The sequence below is a fragment of the Nycticebus coucang genome, chromosome 14, assembly GCF_027406575.1.
Source record: "Nycticebus coucang isolate mNycCou1 chromosome 14, mNycCou1.pri, whole genome shotgun sequence".
NCBI lineage: Eukaryota > Metazoa > Chordata > Mammalia > Primates > Lorisidae > Nycticebus > Nycticebus coucang.
The window spans coordinates 92,856,400-92,875,945 of NC_069793.1; the positions used below are offsets into that span (position 1 = coordinate 92,856,400).

At 42.5% G+C, this 19,546-nt stretch overlaps 1 protein-coding gene across 12 annotated transcripts in view; it reads left to right on the plus strand.

The window, feature by feature from the left end:
• Positions 1-2,890: 2,890 nt before the first annotated feature.
• YAP1 (Yes1 associated transcriptional regulator) overlaps positions 2,891-19,546 on the plus strand; it is a 130,967-nt gene continuing 114,311 nt past the window's right edge. For all 12 annotated transcript variants that reach the window (XM_053560891.1, XM_053560895.1, XM_053560893.1 and 9 more), the window contains exons 1-2: positions 2,891-3,227; positions 6,810-7,060. In XM_053560891.1, coding sequence (XP_053416866.1) covers positions 2,907-3,227; positions 6,810-7,060 — 572 coding nt within the window. In that variant the 5' untranslated portion in view covers positions 2,891-2,906. The remainder of the gene's footprint in view (positions 3,228-6,809; positions 7,061-19,546) is intronic.

Sequence of the window (19,546 nt, forward strand, 5' to 3'; positions counted from 1 at the left end):
CACATATACCGAGGCTGGCAGGTTTGAACCAGGCCTGGGCCTGCTAAACGACGACAACTACAACAAAAAAGTAGCTGGGTGTTGTGGCAGGTGCCTGTAGTCCCAGCTACTTGGGAGGTTGAGGCAGGAGAATTTTTTTCTTTTTGTAGTGGCCCTGGGTAGAGTGCTGTGGCCTCACACAGCTCACAGCAACCTCCAACTTCTGGGCTTAGGCGATTCTCTTGCCTCAGCCTCCAGAGTAGCTGGGACTACAGGCGCCCGCCACAACGCCCAGCTATGTTTTGGTTGCAGTTCAGCCAGGGCCGGGTTTGAACCCGTCACCCTCAGTATATGGGGCCGGAGCCTTACAGACTGAGCCACAGGCACCGCCTGAGGCAGGAGAATTTTTTAAGCCCAAGAGTTGGAGGTTGCTGTGAGCCGTGACACCATGGCATTCTACTCAGGGTGACAGCTTGAGACTGTCTCAATAAAAAAAAAAAAAGAGAGAGAGAAAGTGAGGGCTGCTGCAAGGGAGACGCTAACATCACTACCTGTGAAGTAATCTGTGGATGTGGGACAACCATGACAGCTGGCCTTGCTGCAGAACTTGCCATATGTCAAAAAACTGGACTAAGTACTTCATATCCATTCACTAGTTTAATGCTCCAACAACCATGAGATATTACCCCTGACGTTAATATTAAAGAACAGCAAACAAGTAACAGTCCAAGGTCTCCCAGCTAGTCAATAGTGGAACTGGGAGCTGAACTCAAAACTCTGTAACTCCAGAACCTCCGAGTGTTTGGGGGTGGGGGAAGCAGGTACAAATCCAAGAAGCAGTCATAAGTGTCACTTACATTGACTCTTTTCCTCAGAGGAAACTGGGGCTCCAGAGCAGGTGACTAGAATCTGTTAGAATTTTGAGTATCTGTGCATGCCGATGATCAACGTGGAAAGAAAAAAAACAAAAAACTGAATTTGAGTAGGTGTAAAGCTTGCTCCCCTGGGCCAGCCCTACCACCAAGCCATGCAGGTTCCTCTTCAGAAATCTCCTGGGCATGTTCTGGCTGGAGGAAGAGATTATCTTTTTTGCTCAGGGGCCTTTTCCTTGCTTAATCCTATTTATACCTCTGTTTCACTAGCACTACAGACAAAAATCATTAAAACAAGATTTCTTTAGAATGGGCTAGCAGGGGTCCTCAAACTGTGGCCTGCAAGCCACTTGAGGCAGTGTGATTGTATTTGTTCCCGTTTGTTTTTTTACTTCAAAATAAGGTATGTGCAGTGTGCATAGGAATTTGTTCATAGTTGTTTTTTTTTTTTTAAACTATAGTCCAGCCCTCCAACGGTCTGAGGGACAGTGAACTGGCCCCGTTTAAAAAGTTTGAGGACCCCTGTCAGCCTGATGTGGCACACCCCTGTGCATAGACTTAAAAAACCCAGTGAACTGCTTTAAAGGACAAATTATATGCCATGTAAATTGTATCTCAATAATGCTGCTTTAAAAAGAGTTTATGACTTAAAACACAAATTGAGTATTTTCAAATGGACTCCTTGCACATATGTTACTGCCACCTGGAGAATCAGGTGCTGGGGTGACCTCCTTGCCTATTCGTTTCTTAGTCCGCATTCCTCTGAGTTCATCCTTGTGCCAGGTACAGGATGACAAAGAGGCTGCAGGCTCCCAGCCCTCCACGATGAAAGATAGGGACAGAGGAATGCTTGCAACAGTTGAGCACTGATTGTGTGTGTGTGTTGAGATTCTCAGCCACTGTGTTCCAAGTTCGAGTGCTTAAAAAGTTGATGTGATTTTTTCACTTGTAAAAAAGTTAATGTTTTGCTTCTTTGAGCAAGTTGCACTGAGCCACAGACCAGTTTTCAAGTACAATAATCGTTTTCCTTTTTCAAGTAGGCTTTCGTAGACTAAGAAGTGAAAAATTACGAAATCAAGTTAATGTTTAAAAACGGACTTTTATTCAAATCACTGCCTGTTACCTATTTTTAACTCCCACCCATGCTCGCGGCTTGGAGCCCGCACTGGCGCTCCGCTCCGCTCGTCGAGCTGCCGCCGGGAGGAGGTAAGTGCCTTGACGCGTCCTCTGCTCCCGACTTCTTTCGACCTTGGCCATTGCACATGTCCAGGAGAGCTGCAAGAGCCCGTCCCGAGCAGTGGCGGGAGGACTTCCTGCGGCCCAGGGCGGCCGCGTCCCCCGCAGACCCGAGTTCCCACCCAGCTGGGACCCAGCCTGGGTCCCAGGGTCTGCCGCCCCGGCCGCACTGCACGCCAGGCGCGCTCCCGGCCCCGGCGCGGCGAGGCGCGGGCGGGCGGGTCACGTGCGCCCGGGAGTCTGCAGGAATGCGGCAACTCGCCGGGAAAGTTTCCCTCAGCGGCCGGCCGCAGACTCAGTGCGGGCGGGCGCGCAGAGGAAGGAAGAGCCGGGAGGAGGCGGAGCCGGCGAGCGGCTCGGGCGGGCGGGTCTCTCAACTTTAGTTTTTAGGCAAGTTTCTGTCTCAGTCGGGCGCAGCCGCCGCCAGGGAAAAGAAAGGGAGGAAGGAAGGAACAAGGAAAGGAAATAAAAGAGAAAGGGGGAGGGGAAGGCAAGTCGCTGTCCGGTCTCCGTCAAGGGAGTCGAGGGAAGAAAGTTCTCCGGCGCCGCAGGTCCGAACCTCTCGCGGCCCCTCCCGAGGCGCAGCGGCCACACCAGCCGAGCCGGGGCGCGGGGCGGGGGCGGAGGCGCCGGGGCGGGGGATGCGGGGCCGCGGCGCAGCCCCCCGGCCCTGAGAGCGAGGAGAGGCCGCTCCCGCCGCCCAGCGCCGCCCGGCCCGCCGCGCTCGCCGCCTCGCCCACCTCGACCCGTCCAGCCGGGACGTCCGGGCGGAGCCCTCGCCCGCCTGGTCAGGGGGTGCGCGTCGGGGAGGCCGAAGCCATGGATCCTGGGCAGCAGCCGCCGCCTCAGCCGGCCCCCCAGGGCCCAGGGCAGCCGCCCGCGCAGACCCCCCAGGGGCAGGGCCAGCCGTCCGGGCCGGGGCAGCCGGCGGCCCCGGCGTCCCAGGCGGCGCCCCCGGCACCCCCCGCCGGGCACCAGATCGTGCACGTCCGGGGGGACTCGGAGACCGACCTGGAGGCGCTCTTCAACGCCGTCATGAACCCCAAGACGGCCAACGTGCCGCAGACCGTGCCCATGAGGCTCCGGAAGCTGCCCGACTCCTTCTTCAAACCGCCGGAGCCCAAATCCCACTCCCGACAGGTAACTTGGCCGCCCCTGTCCCCGGCCCGTCGGGCGGGCCCAGGCCGGGGGGCGCTCGGGGTCCGCGGCGGCCGCCTCTGGCCGGGGGCGGGAGGCTCCGGGCGTCCTAGAGGGGGTCGGGGCGGGGGGTCTCGCGGTGAAGCGGAGGAGCCGGAGGCGCGCGCGGCCGCGGTTCCTGGCTCCCCACTCCTCCGGAGTCCGGGGCCGAGATTTGTTTCTCTCCCTGGAGTTTCTCTCCGCGGTTGCAGCCCCGGGGGGCGAACTTTCCTCATTACTCTTTTTCTTTCTTCCCGGGTTCCCGGGAGGTTGGCGGCAGCGGAGGGGGAGGTGCGGGAGGAAGGGGGTGGGGAGCCGGGCCGCGGCCGCGGGGGGCTCGCACAATGCGCGCGCCTCCGCGCGCTCCGCACCTTGGCTCCCGCGCGGCCGGGCCGGGCCGGGGCCGGGGCCGGGGCCGGGGCCGCGGAGGGGGAGGGGGCCCTCTGGCATTCGCGTGTGGGTGAGTTGCCAGCGGCGGCAGAGTTTGTGAAGTTGAGCCCTGGGCCCCCTTTCCTTCGGGGCCTCTCGGTCCACTTCAGTCTCCTGGGGAGTCAAATAATTGTTCTCTTGTTTTCCAGTGTTGATTAGGGATGGGGGTTGAACCGGTCCATTTACTTTCCTGCTCTTTCCCCTCCCCCTCCGGGTCCGGGTCCCCCCTCCTCCCCCTTTCTCTCCTCCTCTGCCCTCCTCCTTCGTCTCCTCCTCCTCCTCCGTCTCCTCCTCCTCCCTCCTCCTGTAAGCATTTATTTTCCTCGCGGCCTGGCGCTTTCAGAGCACAGGATTCGGGCTTCCCCTGCCCAGACTTTCCTGGAAGTTGTTTATGGAGTTTTCACCCCGGCGCTTCCCTTGTTCCTTGGAACTTAGGCGGGCGCTCTCTTATCAAACTTAGTAGGTTCGCGTGTTGATTTCCCAATTTTAGACTATTATTTACAGTCTGCTGAAATGCTTTTGAGTTAGCCACATCTGTACGTTGCGCAGGAACCAAGTTGGCCTTTACAGCACTTAGTTTTTAACACAAGCCTTTGATGATACCCTGCAGGTTGACTCATAGGCCAAGTCCTGCCCAGTTCAACCGTGATTAAAAGTAAATGTTTGGGAAGCGATGACTAATTCTAGGATCGCCATTGCTTTTTAATTCTTATTGAGGATATGAACATGGCTGCTTTTCCACATACACAAGGTTTGGTTATTTTGCCAACTTGATTCAGTATTGAAGTGAAACTTTATAATGAAGTGGTAACATTCCAGTAGGCCCCAGGGGATTTATTTACTGTTCTCTTTCTTTTTTTCTCCCCACCCCCCCACCTTTTTTTTTGGAGAACTTGTTTCAGTCTAAACTTCAACGTAAGAACTTGGCCTAAAAGTTAATTGGTTTTCCAAATACCGCAATGCAGTTAGCCCACTCGGGTTGTAACTTGAGTGGAGAGAAGAGTTGCCGCCCCCACTGCTGTTCGCGCTCCTATTTGCAGGCCTGTTGTATATTCTTGCGTAGCAGACAGCAGGTTTTGGAAATCAGAAAAGCTCACTTAACCTGATGACAAAAACCCGGGTTAGAGAGGAGGAAGGAAAAACAATTTAGCTGCTTGCCTAAACACTTCAATTAGTAAGAAGTAGACTTAGGTATACTTTTTTCTCTTACCCCTGGAAGTGGGTTTACGGACTCTCATTACTGATAAATATGTGTTGGCATGCACCCTACTGACTACACAGCTGTGCTACTGGTTACTCACTATGTTTTGAAAGTATAAGAAAATAGACCTAGGTGATTGAATTCCCTATTTTGTGGCATTTGTCAGCCAAAAAGAATTTACAACTGAAAGGTGTGTTTATTATTCCAGCTAATAATTACATAAAAGTTTATATTCAGCAATTTGCAAATTTACACTGTTCATAATCTATAGTTTTGTTTGTATTTAACAAGCTTTTAAACTAAGTGTTGTGCATCTGTAAGTTTAATTTTTGTTTCTGCCAAGGATTTCCTAAATGATACTTATTCTGATTGGAAACTCAGAATTGTATGTGACTTTAAGGCTTAAGGGACTCCTGGTTCCTTCTGGTTTCCTTTATTTGCCTATATGAATTTAGGAAATTCTAACTTTTTGATAAACTCTAATACGGAATTAAAAAAAACATGCAGATTATCTACTATTCATACACTATTGACTGAAAATTCTTTAATGTATATCCATTTTTTCCATCATGAAAACCATTTTACAAATGAGAAAATTGAGTCAAATGGAAATTATCTATTCAGTGACACACTAGGTGAATTTTTCTTCTATTCCATAGTTGTAAATGTGTTTGTAAGTTCTTAAGTTATATTACGATCAAACTGGTAACATCTTTGTCTTTTAGGTTTGAAGATATGGTTGGTTTTAATTCCATTAATTTGATGGCTTTTAAGAACATTGGGGTAGTTCCGTATATTTTGCTTGCATTAAAAGCATATAACTTGTGATGATTACCTTGTTGATGGCATTTGTTAGTAGAAAAAATTACAAGGGCTTGTTTTTTCAGGGTTTGTTCTAGAAAACGTTAATTATTTAAAATATAGCTTATAAATACATAGTTACTCTTTGGGTTGTGTTTATACTTACAAAACATTTTAGAATTTGGAAAAGCACCGATACTTCTTTGACCTTTCAGAAATTAAGTTTTAAATTCTACATTTTTATTACTATGTATTAAAAGATTAGGAATGTTTTATTTATTATGAATTAGTTGCTTTTAAAAGATGGCATGCCTGATGGAAGTAGGTAGAAATTCATGTAGATGGACTCTCCATCAGTCAAATTAAAAATGTTTAGAAATTTTTTTTTTTTTTTTTTTTTGTAGAGACAGAGTCTCACTTTATGGCTCTCAGTAGAGTGCCATGGCATCACACAGCTCACAGCAACCTCCAACTCCTGGGCTTAAGCGATTCTCTTGCCTCAGCCTCCCAAGTAGCTGGGACTACAGGCGCCCGTCACAAGGCCCAGTTATTTTTTGGTTGCAGTTCAGCTGGGGCCGGGTTTGAACCCGCCACCCTCCCTATATGGGGCTGGCGCCCTACCAACTGAGCCACAGGCGCTTAAAAATGTAATCGTAGCACGTGGGGAGGCAGTAGGTGATTCGAGACTGGGGAGTTTGAGACCAGCCTGAGCAAGAGTGAGACATTGTGTCTAAAAATACCTGGGTGTTGTGGCAGGGACTGTACTCCCAGCTACTGGGGAGGCTGAGGCAAGAGGATTGCTTGAGCCTAAGAGTTTAAGGTTGCTGTGAGCTATGATTCCACGGCCCTGAACCCCAGGGTGACAGAGTGAGACTTTGTCTTAAAAAGAAAATTACAAATGTTTATAAAATATACATATTAAAATTACATAAAATTAAAAGTATTGGTTTGAAAAACCTGTGTTCCCAAGTGTCAAATATTAAATATTGAAATTCGCCTTTGGTGCTTGTTTAGTTGTGATGAAATTTTATCAAGGAAATTGAAAATAGAAAATTAAAAATTTAAATTTAAAAATCTAACATTTAAAATTTTTTTCATTTTAATATTCCTAATAGGCCAGTACAGATGCAGGCACTGCAGGAGCCTTGACTCCTCAGCACGTTCGAGCTCATTCCTCTCCAGCTTCCCTGCAGTTGGGAGCAGTTTCTCCTGGGACACTGACCCCCACTGGAGTAGTCTCTGGCCCAGCAGCCACATCCGCAGCTCAACATCTTCGGCAGTCTTCTTTTGAGATACCTGATGATGTACCTCTGCCAGCAGGCTGGGAGATGGCAAAGACGTCTTCTGGTCAGAGATACTTCTTAAAGTAAGTGAAAGAATGGTGGGAGATAATTATCTAAGAAAAGCCTGTACTGGGAAACACAGTAAAGTGGTGTTAAGATATAGAATATTGTTTATTCTTATATTTTACTTAATATTTGTATTATAGCACAGTTATATCTTTCAAAGTTTTTTTTTCCAGTTTGGTGTCACCTAAATATCTTTTTTAATGTGGGTAATAGTTTGAAAGCTTAAATGATTTTTGTTTTAGAGTCTTTTTTTCAGTCTCTTCTTTTGAGGCAGTTGGGATAGTCACATTTTGAGTTTGTGCCAAACCTTTTAATTAGCTTGGCCAAAAAGAAAAAAAGAGTACCATAAAAATTGTAAAATTCTGAGAATTAGAATAGCATTATCTTATGAAATATGTGTGGTGCTGTTTATATCATTTTAAGGAAATGTTTTATTCATAGAGAAGGAACTACAAAAGGAGATTTTTCTGAGTTGAATTTTACAGTATTTTAAGTTGTTAAAAGACAAACACTTCAGTTGCAATTTGTGATTTATCAGTTTTTTTCATCACAATGCAAAAAAAGAAACACATTTTTAGGTTTAATATATTCAGCAGCAAACTTCTTTAAAGTAGTAGGTCTTCAAAACAGAATCTCTCTTTGGTAAAACAAAAAGGCCATTTCCTTGTTTATTTTCATTAGCTTTTTTTTGTTTTTACCAAAAATGGCAAAATTGCATTAAACCAAAAAGACCTACAATAGAAGTTTATCTCCTCTTAATTTTGAAATTGTAGATAATACATTAATTTTATCTGACTTGTTTGGATCAAGTTTATACAGAATGTTGTCTAAAACTAATTATTATAAAATGAAATTAATGCTCACTTAGTCTAGGCACCCATAGCACAGTGGTCAACAGCACTAGCCACACGGGCAAGCTGAACAATGACCGCTGCAACAAAAAATAGTCAGGCGTTGTGGCGGGTGCCTGTAGTCCCAGCTATTTGGGAGGCTGAGGTCAAGTAGCTTAAGCTCAAGAGTTTGAGGTTGCTGTGAGCTGTGACCCTATGGCATTCTACTGAGGGCGATGTAGTGAGACTCTTATATCAAAAAAAAAAAAAAATGCTCACTTAATAGTATTTAATGAGGTTGAGGTAAGAAAGTGAAAACAAGTGTTGATTCAGATCTGTCTTGACAGTCTACTCCTAAGGCAAATTTAATATTTATTTATTAGATCTGATGGTAAAATTACCAGTGATATTTTCTGTGAGTTTTAATGTGTTTTATACATGTATTGATTGTCTTTGAAGATGGGTATTATCATATAATGTAAGAAACTTTCGTGATGGGCTTATTTAGAAGAACAGAGGAAAAAGTTAAATCTTGAGGTGTCTATAGTTTTTTGCTCTTTTCCTGCAACTTTTTCTACTTTTTAAAAATTGATTTTCTGTTGTCCTGGTATCCATTTCAAAGGGTCAGGTTTCAACCAGAACAATAAAAGGGCCTGAGACTGGAAAGTACACACAAGTCTGGCAAACTCATCTGCATAAGCAAGATCATTTGTTCTCAAGCAGACATCCAAAGTAAATGATTGAAAGAGCTTCTAGCTGTGAGGGATGTTTCCTGGAGGGGAAAGGAGTGGAAACAAACCAGGTTGTTAGGAAGAAAAAGAAAGGCTACACTTTTTTGAACCTCTCCCCGCTGGGTCACATGCTGACCTGGGGAGATTTTTAAACAGCTTAATAACCTGCTTGCCTTCTTTCTTTGGTTGATGCTGTGGCAAAAAGTATGAAGTTAAAGAGCAACAGAGCAACATTTGTTCTTCATCTTCGTCCTTTGTATCTTGTAATCATTGCCTATGGATGACACTGGCCTACATTTTTATTATTTTGAATGAGTGATATTTTTGGAGCTGAAATATTCAGTTGGGCTTATGTATCCATAGTTCTGCATCTTCGAATTCAACCAACTGCTGATCTTCGAAACTATTTGAAAAAGAAAATATATCCATACTGAACAATGTGCAGAGTTTTCTCACCATTATTCCCTAAACAATATAGCATAACAACTATTTACATATCATTTACATTATGTTAAGTATTTTAAGTAATCTAGAGGTGTTTTAAAGAGTATAGGAGGATGTGCATAGGTCATATGCAAATGCGATGGCATTTTAGAGACTTGTGCATGGAGAATTTTAATATCTGTAGGAGGTTATGGAACCAATCCTGCACAGATACTGAGGGTTGTGTTTATTTATCTTCTTAAGTTTCCAGTGATTCTTCCTTTGAGAAGAAATGTTTCTCTTATAAGGGTAATATATAAATGGATTAATGAAAGGTATACATATTCACACCCCACTACCTCATTCACCCCTGTCACCCGTGGGCCTGGATGGAAGGTAAACCAGGCCAAAATAAGAATTTTGCTATATGGAAGATAATTAGTTGCAGGGCTAAGGAGAAGTTTATTGGGAAAGAAAAAACTGTAAAGTGGAGAGATAAGATACAGTTTTTCTCTAAGTCTTCTGTGGAAGTAAGATTAGTTTTTTGTTTCTGTTTTTGGGTTTTTTTGGAGAAAGTCTCTATTGCTTTGGCTAGAGTGCCATGGCATCATCATAGCTCACTGCAACCTCAAACTCTCGGGCTTGAGTGATCCTCCTGCCTCAGCCTCCTGTGTAGCTGGGACTATTGGTGACTGCCATGACACCTAGCTAGTTTCTCTATCTTTAGTAGAGATGGGGTCTTACTCTTGTTCAGGAATCTACCCGCCTTAGCCTCCCAGAGTGCTAGGATTACAGGCGTGAGCCACCACTCCCAGCCTAGTCTTTTTATATTGTAAGAAATATGAGTAGTTTCAACTCCATGGACAAATTTTCTTATATCAAACTTTTCAGAACTTAGATTTTCCCAGAGAAGTAAATCTTGCTCATTAAAAGCAGATGAAGTCATGGATTAGTTGGTACCTGTCAGGGATTGTATAGAGGGGCCCTAAGGATTGGATGTGGAAGATGGGTGCTGTGGGTTTTTAGAATTTCACATCCTCTTAAAGGATATCTGCATTATGAACAATATACAATTTGGAGAAATGTTATAAGGCAATATTAGTTATCCTCTCCAGTTGTTAGCTACTTCCATAATGTTATAGGTTTATGGTTGTCATAAACAACTTAATTTTTGTGTACTGAATAGATAAATATGGTTAATATCCTAACTGAGTCAAAGATGATGATAACTAAACTTTTGTGGTACCAAGTTATTGTCAAAATTCATTGTTAGCCTAGTTTTAAGGTTTTAAAATCATACTCTTTGCAGTCAATACTTACGTATTTTCTTTTTGTGTCTAATGAGGAATTGTTGCAAGCTAGATGGAGAATGAAGACTTAAACTAGTTACATACTTTACACACATTTCCACAATGAAATGTTGTATTTAAGTACATCTCTTTAAATATCTGTTGGGACAAAGTTTTAAGTTACAAAGTATATAACTTACTGAGGTTTATATTCGGCATGAAGAACTCTGTGACTATAAATGGTCTGAATATGCAAGGTGATGTAATTTGAGAGAAAACTTAGAGATGTTGACTTTGGAAACAACTAATTATTGCCTTGTGACCATAGACGAATGAGTTTTTGAAGTCTTCTAGTTTCAAGGCAGCATAATTACTGAAGGATTATAAGCAGGCAGTTATTGGTATTTTTAAAGCTCCCCCTATGTCAGCAAGATAGGCCTTCTGGAGAAGACTTGTATCTTCTCTTGGCAAATGATATGGTACTAGCGACATTGGTCGGTGGCAGAAATTGAAGCTGTGGGATGGTTGTGCAGTGCGTACAAAGGCTTAGTCATTGTATGCTATATATAATACCTGTTCTACTGAATTTACTGTTGAAACTAATTTTTTAAACATAGTACATTGAGCTTTTATTTAAAAAGAATTCGTTCCCTGTATGACTCTCAATTATTGCCTTCTTCAGCTGTCTTATAGTTTTCCTACAGGAAATAGTTGCTCAAGTAGTTGATCAACAACTTCCTATTTCTTTATAAACCGCTGAATAACTTCCTGAATTAGTATTCTATAATATCCGTGGTTACAAGGATTGTTTTTACTTGTCAGATTATTTTATTGTCTCTGATACCTTGTAACTATTACTACATACAAAGACCTCCTTGTAAATCATGTACCAGGTAGGACCTTAAAATCTGACTTAAGGAATCTGATCCATCGATTTTAAAAGTTTATATATTTGCATTGTTTTGATAATGTTCTTCTGATGGTTTTTAAAGGATAGTTTTGTTTCATGTCCATTTTTTATCATTTTCTGAATAACTAGCCTCAGTGTTTTTAATCTGTGAAATTTCAAGGTTTCTTGTGGCTATGATTTGATTAGAAGTTAAATCGAGCATCTTGATCCACAATTTTAAAAGTTTTTTTCAGATACTTTTGACATCGCGTGGCATAAAGCTTAGCTGTATTCCAGCGTTAAATGAAACTTGCCTTGCACATGCAATTGATCACTGCAGTTTCCTTTTCTGGTACAGATGTATTTTAGAAATGGATGCTCCAGAGCAGAGAGAGGGAAGGAGGGAGTAGGTGGGGTCTTGGTGTGTGCCACACCTTTTGGGGGCAAGACACGATTGCAAGAGGGACTTTACCTAACAAATGCAATCAGTGTAACCTGGTTTATTGTACCCTCAATGAATCCCCAACAATTAAAAAAAAAAAAAAAAAGAGTTCCCGACCTCCCTGAAATCTGGTATGGCCACAGACTGAGATATAAAGAGAACCATTCTATGGTATTTATGGGCAGGGTCCTTAAAAAGGAGGAGCATATCATTCTAGCTCTGTTTCTTTCATCCAAGAGCCTAGAACAAGGATGTGATGGCTGGAGCTCTTAGGGACACCTTAGACGAAGAAAATGAAGAAAACACCTTGGAAAGAGTAGAGTGGCAGGAAGGAGCCAAGGTTCCCAACAACTTCCTACTGGCTGTGGATTGATTGTCTCACGTATGGGTTTCTTGAATGTAAGAGAAATAAACTTCATGCTTTTTAACACCCCCCCAAAAAAAAATAAAATAAAAAAAGAAATGGATGCTCCATTGCCCTGGTTAGAAGTACCTTAGAAAAGTTTGAACTAAAGGAGATGTATTAAAGTATCTTGTTAAAATTCACATGTTATGCTTCTCATGGTATATGTTGTTACCGTTATAAAGGAGATGTTTTAAAAAGAAAGTTTCATGGGCGGTGCCTGTGGCTCAAAGGGGTAGAGCACCGGTCCCATATGCCGAAGGTGGCGGGTTCAAACCTAGCCCCGGCCAAAAAAAAAAAAAATAAAAAAATAAAAAAAAAAGAAAGTTTCATAAGAAATAAGACTATGTTGTTTCTTCTTATATCAACTATAACCCATATGGTTTCTCTTTAAAAATGAAAGCTTGTGATTTTGCTATTAAATGTTCATTAAGTTGCAAGCAGATGCAGACACCATCCCAAACAAAAATGGTTTAAACTGCAATCACAGAGAATTTCCCTGTTTGAGGGAAAGGCCCTGTCCCTGCCTGTTTGTCTTGCTATTGAGGCTGAATGGAGGGAGAAGATGAAAGCATGTTCTTCACTACCCAAAAAAACCCCAAACAAACCGTCTCGGCCCTGGTAGTGCAAGCGGCTAAGGCACCAGCCACATACACCAGAGCTGGCGGGTTCAAATCTAGCCCAGGCCTGCCAAACAACCATGACAACTACAACCAAAACATAGCCGGGCGTTGTGGCTGATGCCTTTAGTCCCAGCTATTTGAGAGCCTGAGGTAAGAGAATTGCTTAAGCTCAGGAGTTGGAGGTTGCTGTGAGCTGTGATGCCACAGCACTCTACCCAGGGCAATAGCTTGAGGCTCTATCTCCAAAAAAAAAAAAAAAGCAAAAACAAACAAATCTATTTCTGCTCAGTGCATGGACATCCCAGGGAAGAATGGATGCCACATTAATTTAGCCACCATGCAGTGCCACAGTAATTTAGGGAGAAAAATTCTGTAGGATCTATGTTCAACAAAATACAACAGTAAAACAGTTGGAGGACAGTAGATGTAACAGAGTAAGTAGAACAAGGAAGTTAACTATCTCTCTAGGGAAAATACTGAATATTTTTAGTGTGAACTAAGAAAGATAATTAAGAAACTGGAGGTTTAAGTGCTGCAAAATGGAATCATTACCTAATTTTCTTTCTCTTTATTTTGGAGACCAAGTCTCACTCTTTTGCACTGGGTAGAGTGTGGTAGCCATCATAGCTCATAGCAACCTCAAACTCTTGGGCTTCAGCAATTCTTTTGCCTCAGCCTCCCAAGTAGCTGGGATTACGGATGCCTGCCACATTACCTGGCTATTTTTTTGTTGTTGTTGGAGTTGTCATTGTTGGTTAGCTGGCCCGGGCTGGATTTGAACCCGCCAGCCTGGGTGTATGTGGCCGGCTCCCTACCCACTGAGTTACAGGCGCTGCCTGGTTTTTTTATTTTTAGTAGCAGTGGAGTCTGGCTTCTGCTCCAGCTGGTCTTGAACTTCTGAGCTTAAGCAATCGACCACCTTGGCCTCCCAGAGTTCTAGGATTACAGACATGGGCCACTGTGCCCGGCCACTAATTTTCTTCTAAAAGTAAGATTCTTTAAGTTGAATTTTGAGAGGCATCTAAAAAATAGAAAAATACAAATAATATTCAAAAAATACTTCTGAAAAGCTTTATGTTAAACATTTTAAACAAATTTTAAGAAACCCTAGATAGAATTTGAATAGTTGAAACTTTTTGAGATCAGTCAGTTATCCTTTATAATGTTGAAAAAAATTTTATTTTGTAATTAGAAAAATAATGTACATTAGCACCCTAAAATAATGCTGTTATTTTAGACAGCATTATTTTACCTTGCCTTTTACTTTTACCTTAGGGCTTTGGGGGAAAGGTAAACTCTAAATGGGACATTTTTAGTTGCCATAATGTATACTGAAGTTTAGGCTTGGGATGTAATCAAAGTGAAGTCATTTTAAAAATAAGTCGTTAAGATTTAAGATTATTCCAACTTAATTTGCTGTGTTCTGTAGCATAATTTAGCCATTAATTATGGCTTGAAAGTTTAATAATAGTTGAGTAGTATTGTATAAAAGGTCTTAAAGAGCTGTGTTTCTGTAACTGGTTACTAAGTGATGCATTTCTTTCAAAAAGAGCTTCTGACTCTGGGATTATTCAGAACTTCACATCATGAAACGGATGTTGCTGTTTCTATGTAGAAGGATTGGTTCGTGGTGGTTCAAGTACTGGAGCACCAAGTTTCCTGGGAACAAGTACTGCCACTGTGGAAGCACTTTTATTTACTTATGACTTGACCCTTTCTGAAAGCAAACAAAGAAGTTTACTATAAATCATAATAGTTCTCTCCCTGCCACCCCAAATATTCTAGACAGGAAAATGGTCAGCAGTTTTATCCTCATATGGCTCTTTGCAAGAGAAGAATCATAATCTTTAACACACCTAGTGATAAGCTATTGTTTCTTTGAATGATGTTACGTGAGAGTATCTGTTCAGATTTTCTTTCACCAAGTATCGTTAAAGCTTTGTGCTATTAATGTGGGTCTCTGTCTCTTCTTGGGATAATGTTAGTTACTAGACTATCAAATTCTTTTGCTGGGTCCTGATCTGGGGGTGGGGGAGGGACATATTGTTAAAAGCTCTTTCCTTTTCTTGTAGCTTACTTAACCTAAATGGAGGAGGGTTTTTTGTTTGTTTGGTTTTTTTTTTTTTTTTAAATAAGGGCTTTATTTGACCAGTGAATGTGTTTTGTTTTTTTTAGAGGCAGAGTCTCACTTTATTGCCCTCGGTGGAGTGTCATGGCATCACAGCTCACAGCAACCTGCAGCTCTTGGGCTTAGGTGATTCTCTTGCCTCAGCCTCCTGAGTAGCTGGGACTACAGGTGCCCTCCATAACACCTGGCTATTTTTTTTGTTGTCGTTGTTGTTACAGTTTGGCCAGGGCCAGGTTTGAACTGCCACCCTCAGTATATGGGGCTGGCACCCTACTTTTTGAGCCACAGGCACCGCCCGACCAGTAAATGTATTTAGAGCAGTGATTCTCAACCTTCCTAATGCACGGTTCTTTAATACAATTCCTGGGGGTTGCGACCCACAGGTTGGGAAGTGCTGGTTTAGAGAGGTGTGCCTTTTGAAAATTTGAAAATTTGAAATTCATACATGAAAATTTACTTCAGACTATTTGATTTTGGGTTTAGAGTAATAATGTGCTACCGTGTGCTTTGACAGAATTAAATGTGGGATTGAAAATTGTTTGAAATTCAACTTCTTACATATCCTGAAGTGATTGTAATGTGCAACAGGCAGAAAGTGAGGCAGAATGGGAGCTTTTATTCTGTATAAGATGTGAATGTGGGGTCTCCTATTTTATATTTACAAAACTCTTCTCACTCTCCTTTCTTCATGTGCAGTAGTTTCCCCGGTGACATTCGAAGTTTTGCTTCCCGAGATTTTAGTTACCAGTGGCCAGCTGCAAACTGTGGCATGAAAATACTAAATGAAGAATTCCAGAAATCAACACTTCGTATCTTTTAAACTGTGCACTCTTCTGAGTAGTTTGCTCCAATCCTGTGCAGCCAGTCTGGGCGCGAGTTACCCCTGAGTCCGGGGCATCCACGCTGTCGACACTGCCTGCCCCGGAGGCACCGAGCGGCCATCTTGGTTGTCAGATCAGAAAGACGGCATTTACAAAAAGGAAACGGCACACCTAGGGTTCAGTACTCTCTTCAGTTTCAGGCATTGGCCAGGGGTCTTGAACATATCCCCTGAGAGGCCCTGCTCTAAACATTGCTGCGTCTGCTTGAAGGGATTTCTTTACTTTTCCTTTTTTCTGGAGACGGAGTCTCACTGTTTCCCTGGGTAGTCATCTCAGCTCCTTGAGCCCTCCTTGAACTGCAGGAGGGCTCAAGCATCCTCCTGTCTTAGCCCTCCCTGGTAGCTGGGGTACAAGTAGTCCAGCAGGATTTTCTGTTTTCACTAGAGACAGGGTCTCACTCTTGCTTAGGCTGCTCTTGAACTCTGAGCTCAAGCAGTCCATCTGCCTTAGCCTCCCAGAGTGTGAGGATTATACGTGTGAGCCACTGAGCCCAGCCACTGATTTCTTTTATTAAAATATGTTTTTTATTACAAAACTAATATTTATTAGATGGAATTGGAAGGTTCCAGAAAGGACAGAGGCAAGGAAGCACCAGATCCTACCAATGAGAGGTGTTTGAAGATACTGGTTTTCATAGCCTCACGTATAAGCATATATTTTGAAATTTAATTTTTAGGGGAGTGATATATATGTGTATGTGTGTGTGTATATATCTCAATTTAGAAAATTTCTTAATACTTAAAGATATATGAAGAAAAAGGAGTGGCCTCCTCCTCCTCGTGCTCTCCGGTTTGCTTTCTCCAGAGTCAAACACTTTCACCTCTTGTGGGGGGGGGGGTACTTTCTCTTTGTACTGAGAAAAATTCTACTTATTAAACATGCTATACTGCTGTCTCTTAAAGTTCCTTCACCTGCAAAATCCTTTTGTATGTCCTCTCAATATAATTAGTGTAATTTTTTGTTTAAATATTTTTACTTTATTATGACTATTTAGGTTTTGCCCATAGCTGAGCCATATGATATATTAATAGTTTTCTCAACAGCTTTCATAATTTCTTGGTAAGGCAATTGTGATTGCTCTGATTTTGCATTTCAGTTGCTTTTTTTTGCCCCCTTGGAGAAATCCCTGAGTTTTTTTGTCTTGCAGTGGGTTGTCACATCAGGGACATCCTAAACTTTTGTCCTGGGGAGTCCTTACATCATTCTTCTTGGTTGGATACTATATTTTTGTCTTTCTTGATTTGCTCACTCTCTAAGTTTGCTTATCCTCTGCATTGTGCTGAGAAACAAAGTGCAGGGGAAATAACTTGAGATTTTTTTGTGTGTCTAAAAATATCTTTATCTGTTAACATTTAGTGGGCAGTTTGGTTATAGAATTTAAGATTGTTTTCCCTTGGAATTTTGAAGGCATTGTTCCATTTTATTCTAGCTTTCCGTTTTCTAATTGAGTAGTTCAATCCAATTTGTTTCCTGTGAGGATTTTGTATTCTCCTTATCTTTGGTGGTCTAATTTCATGATATGCCCAATGTGGGCCTTTTAAAATTAATTGTAAGGAACGCATGGTCCTAAAACTCAGTCTTTAATGTGAATGATGCCCCTTAAAGTTTTGCACTTCAGTTGCCGTAAAGGACTGAAGGACAGTCCTGGAAAACTTATGTTTTTCTAGTTCCTGGGTAATATCTTACAATCTGTTCTTTCTGTTCTCTTTTTCTACAATTCTTGCTAGTCAAAATCATCTTTAGTTTTCTTATTTTGCCCCTTTATTTTACTTCATTTAGCCTCTATTATGCTTTCTGGGAGATCCGTTCAATTTTAACTTTTAAGTTTTTAGTCTTTTTCTTTTTTTAGACAGAGCCCTAGTATGTCGCTCTCGGTAGAGTGCTGTGGCATCAGGGTTCACAGCAAACCTTGGGCTTAAGCAATTCTCTTGCCTCAGCCTCCCAAATAGCTGGGACTACTGGCGCCTGCCACAATGCCCGGCTATTTTTTCTTGCAGTTGTCCTTCGGTGTATGTGGCGCCATAACCAGTGTGCTACAGGTGCTGAGCCATTAAATTAATTGATGTTTTTTTCAAAAAACTATTTATCATCCTTAATTTCTAGTGTCTCTTTTCTGAGCTCACTGTTTGATTGTTGTTGTTGTTATTATTTTGAGACAGGGTCTCACTAGGTTGCCCTCGGTAGAGTGCTGTGGCGCACAACTCAACAGCAACCTCAAACTCTTGGGTTTAAGCAATTCTCTTGCCTCAGCCTCCCAAGTGGCTGGGACTACAGATGCCCACCCCAATGCCCTGCTGGGTTTTTTGTTGTTGTTGCAGTTGTCATTGTTTAGCTGGCCCGGGCTGGATTTGAACCCACCAGCCTCGGTGTATGTGACTGACACCATAACCACTGTGCTGTGGGCACCTCCATGTTATTTTTAATAACTTGCTATTCTTATTTCATGGATATAGTGATACAGTATCTGTCTGATAATATTATGCAGGATATTTCTTTTTAAATTTTGTTCTGCTGCTTTTATTTCCTCTTAAAGTTGTGGGGGGGGCTCCATGTCAATATCTTAGTAATTTCCTCTTACAGTGGCCAGTTTCTGTAGATAAAAATCTGCCATGCTTCTCTCTAGAGAGCATCAGTGGCAGTGGGTGTTCAGAATGATCACTAGTGTGTTAGGGCTTAACGGTGTTAGGCTTCATCTCTGCTCTTGGTGGTGCCAGGTATCTGAATCCAGAGAGCCCTTGGGTCTGTTTTGCTGTAACCTAAGCATCCATTTTGTGCTTGGGCTGTGTAGGGGACTATGTAATAGCTTTTACAAAGTTAACGTAAGCTGAACTACTGTGAATGCAATTTGTAATCATTAGGCTGGTTATGTAAAGCTACTGGTTTTCTAAGCCAAAAACAGTTCCTGTTAGCAATTTCATACGATTTGACTTTATGTATTAAAGGATACTTTTTGTATTAAAAGGCTACTTTTTACTGAATCCTTAAGTAAATGCTTCCACAAGGCAAATAGTTCAAGTATATTTGTTCCCATTAGTGTTAACTTTAGACTACTTTTTACATGTTAGATTTTCTTTTCTTTCTTTCTTTTTTTTGAGACAGGGCCTCAAGCTGTTGCCCTGGGTAGAGTGCCGTGGCATCACAGTTCACAGCAACTTCCACCTCCTGGGCTCAAGTGATTCTCCTGCCTCCGCCTCCCAAGTAGCTGGGACTGCAGGCGCCCACCACAACACCCGACTATTTTTTGGTTGCAGCCGTCGTTGTTTGGCGGGCCCGGGTTGGATTTGAACCCACCAGCTCAGGTGTATGTGGCTGGTGCCTTAGCCGCTTGAGCCACAGGCGCCGAGCCATGTTAGATTTTCTTAAAGGGAGATCTGTAAACTTTGACATGAGGTGGTGGTTGTTAATTGGCTAGTAAGTAGTATGTGAATTTTGTTCCAAAGGGTTTAGATTCTGAAAAAATTTGAAGGGGCAGAAAGAGTGAAAATACAAATCCTGTTCGTAAGTAACATATATGATAAGTGGAGATATTGGTGTATGCCATTTCAGAATTCTTTGTCTTTTTTTTTTCTTTTGGCCAGGGCCGGGTTTGAACACACCACCTCCGGTATATGGGGCCAGTGCCCTACTCCTTTGAGCCACAGGCACCGCCCCAGAATTCTTAGTCTTAATATGGTTTAAAAATTAGGGCTTTAAAGTAAAACAGCCTTATAGAATTAGCAGCATACCCCTTTCTGCCTGCCTTTTTGTCTTTCTCTTCTTTCCTTTCTCTCATTAGTATAGATGGTGGTAGGAAAAACATGCTTACTCTGAATTGATTCAGTAATTATAAATATGTAGTATACTTCATAGGTTAGTGCCAAGACA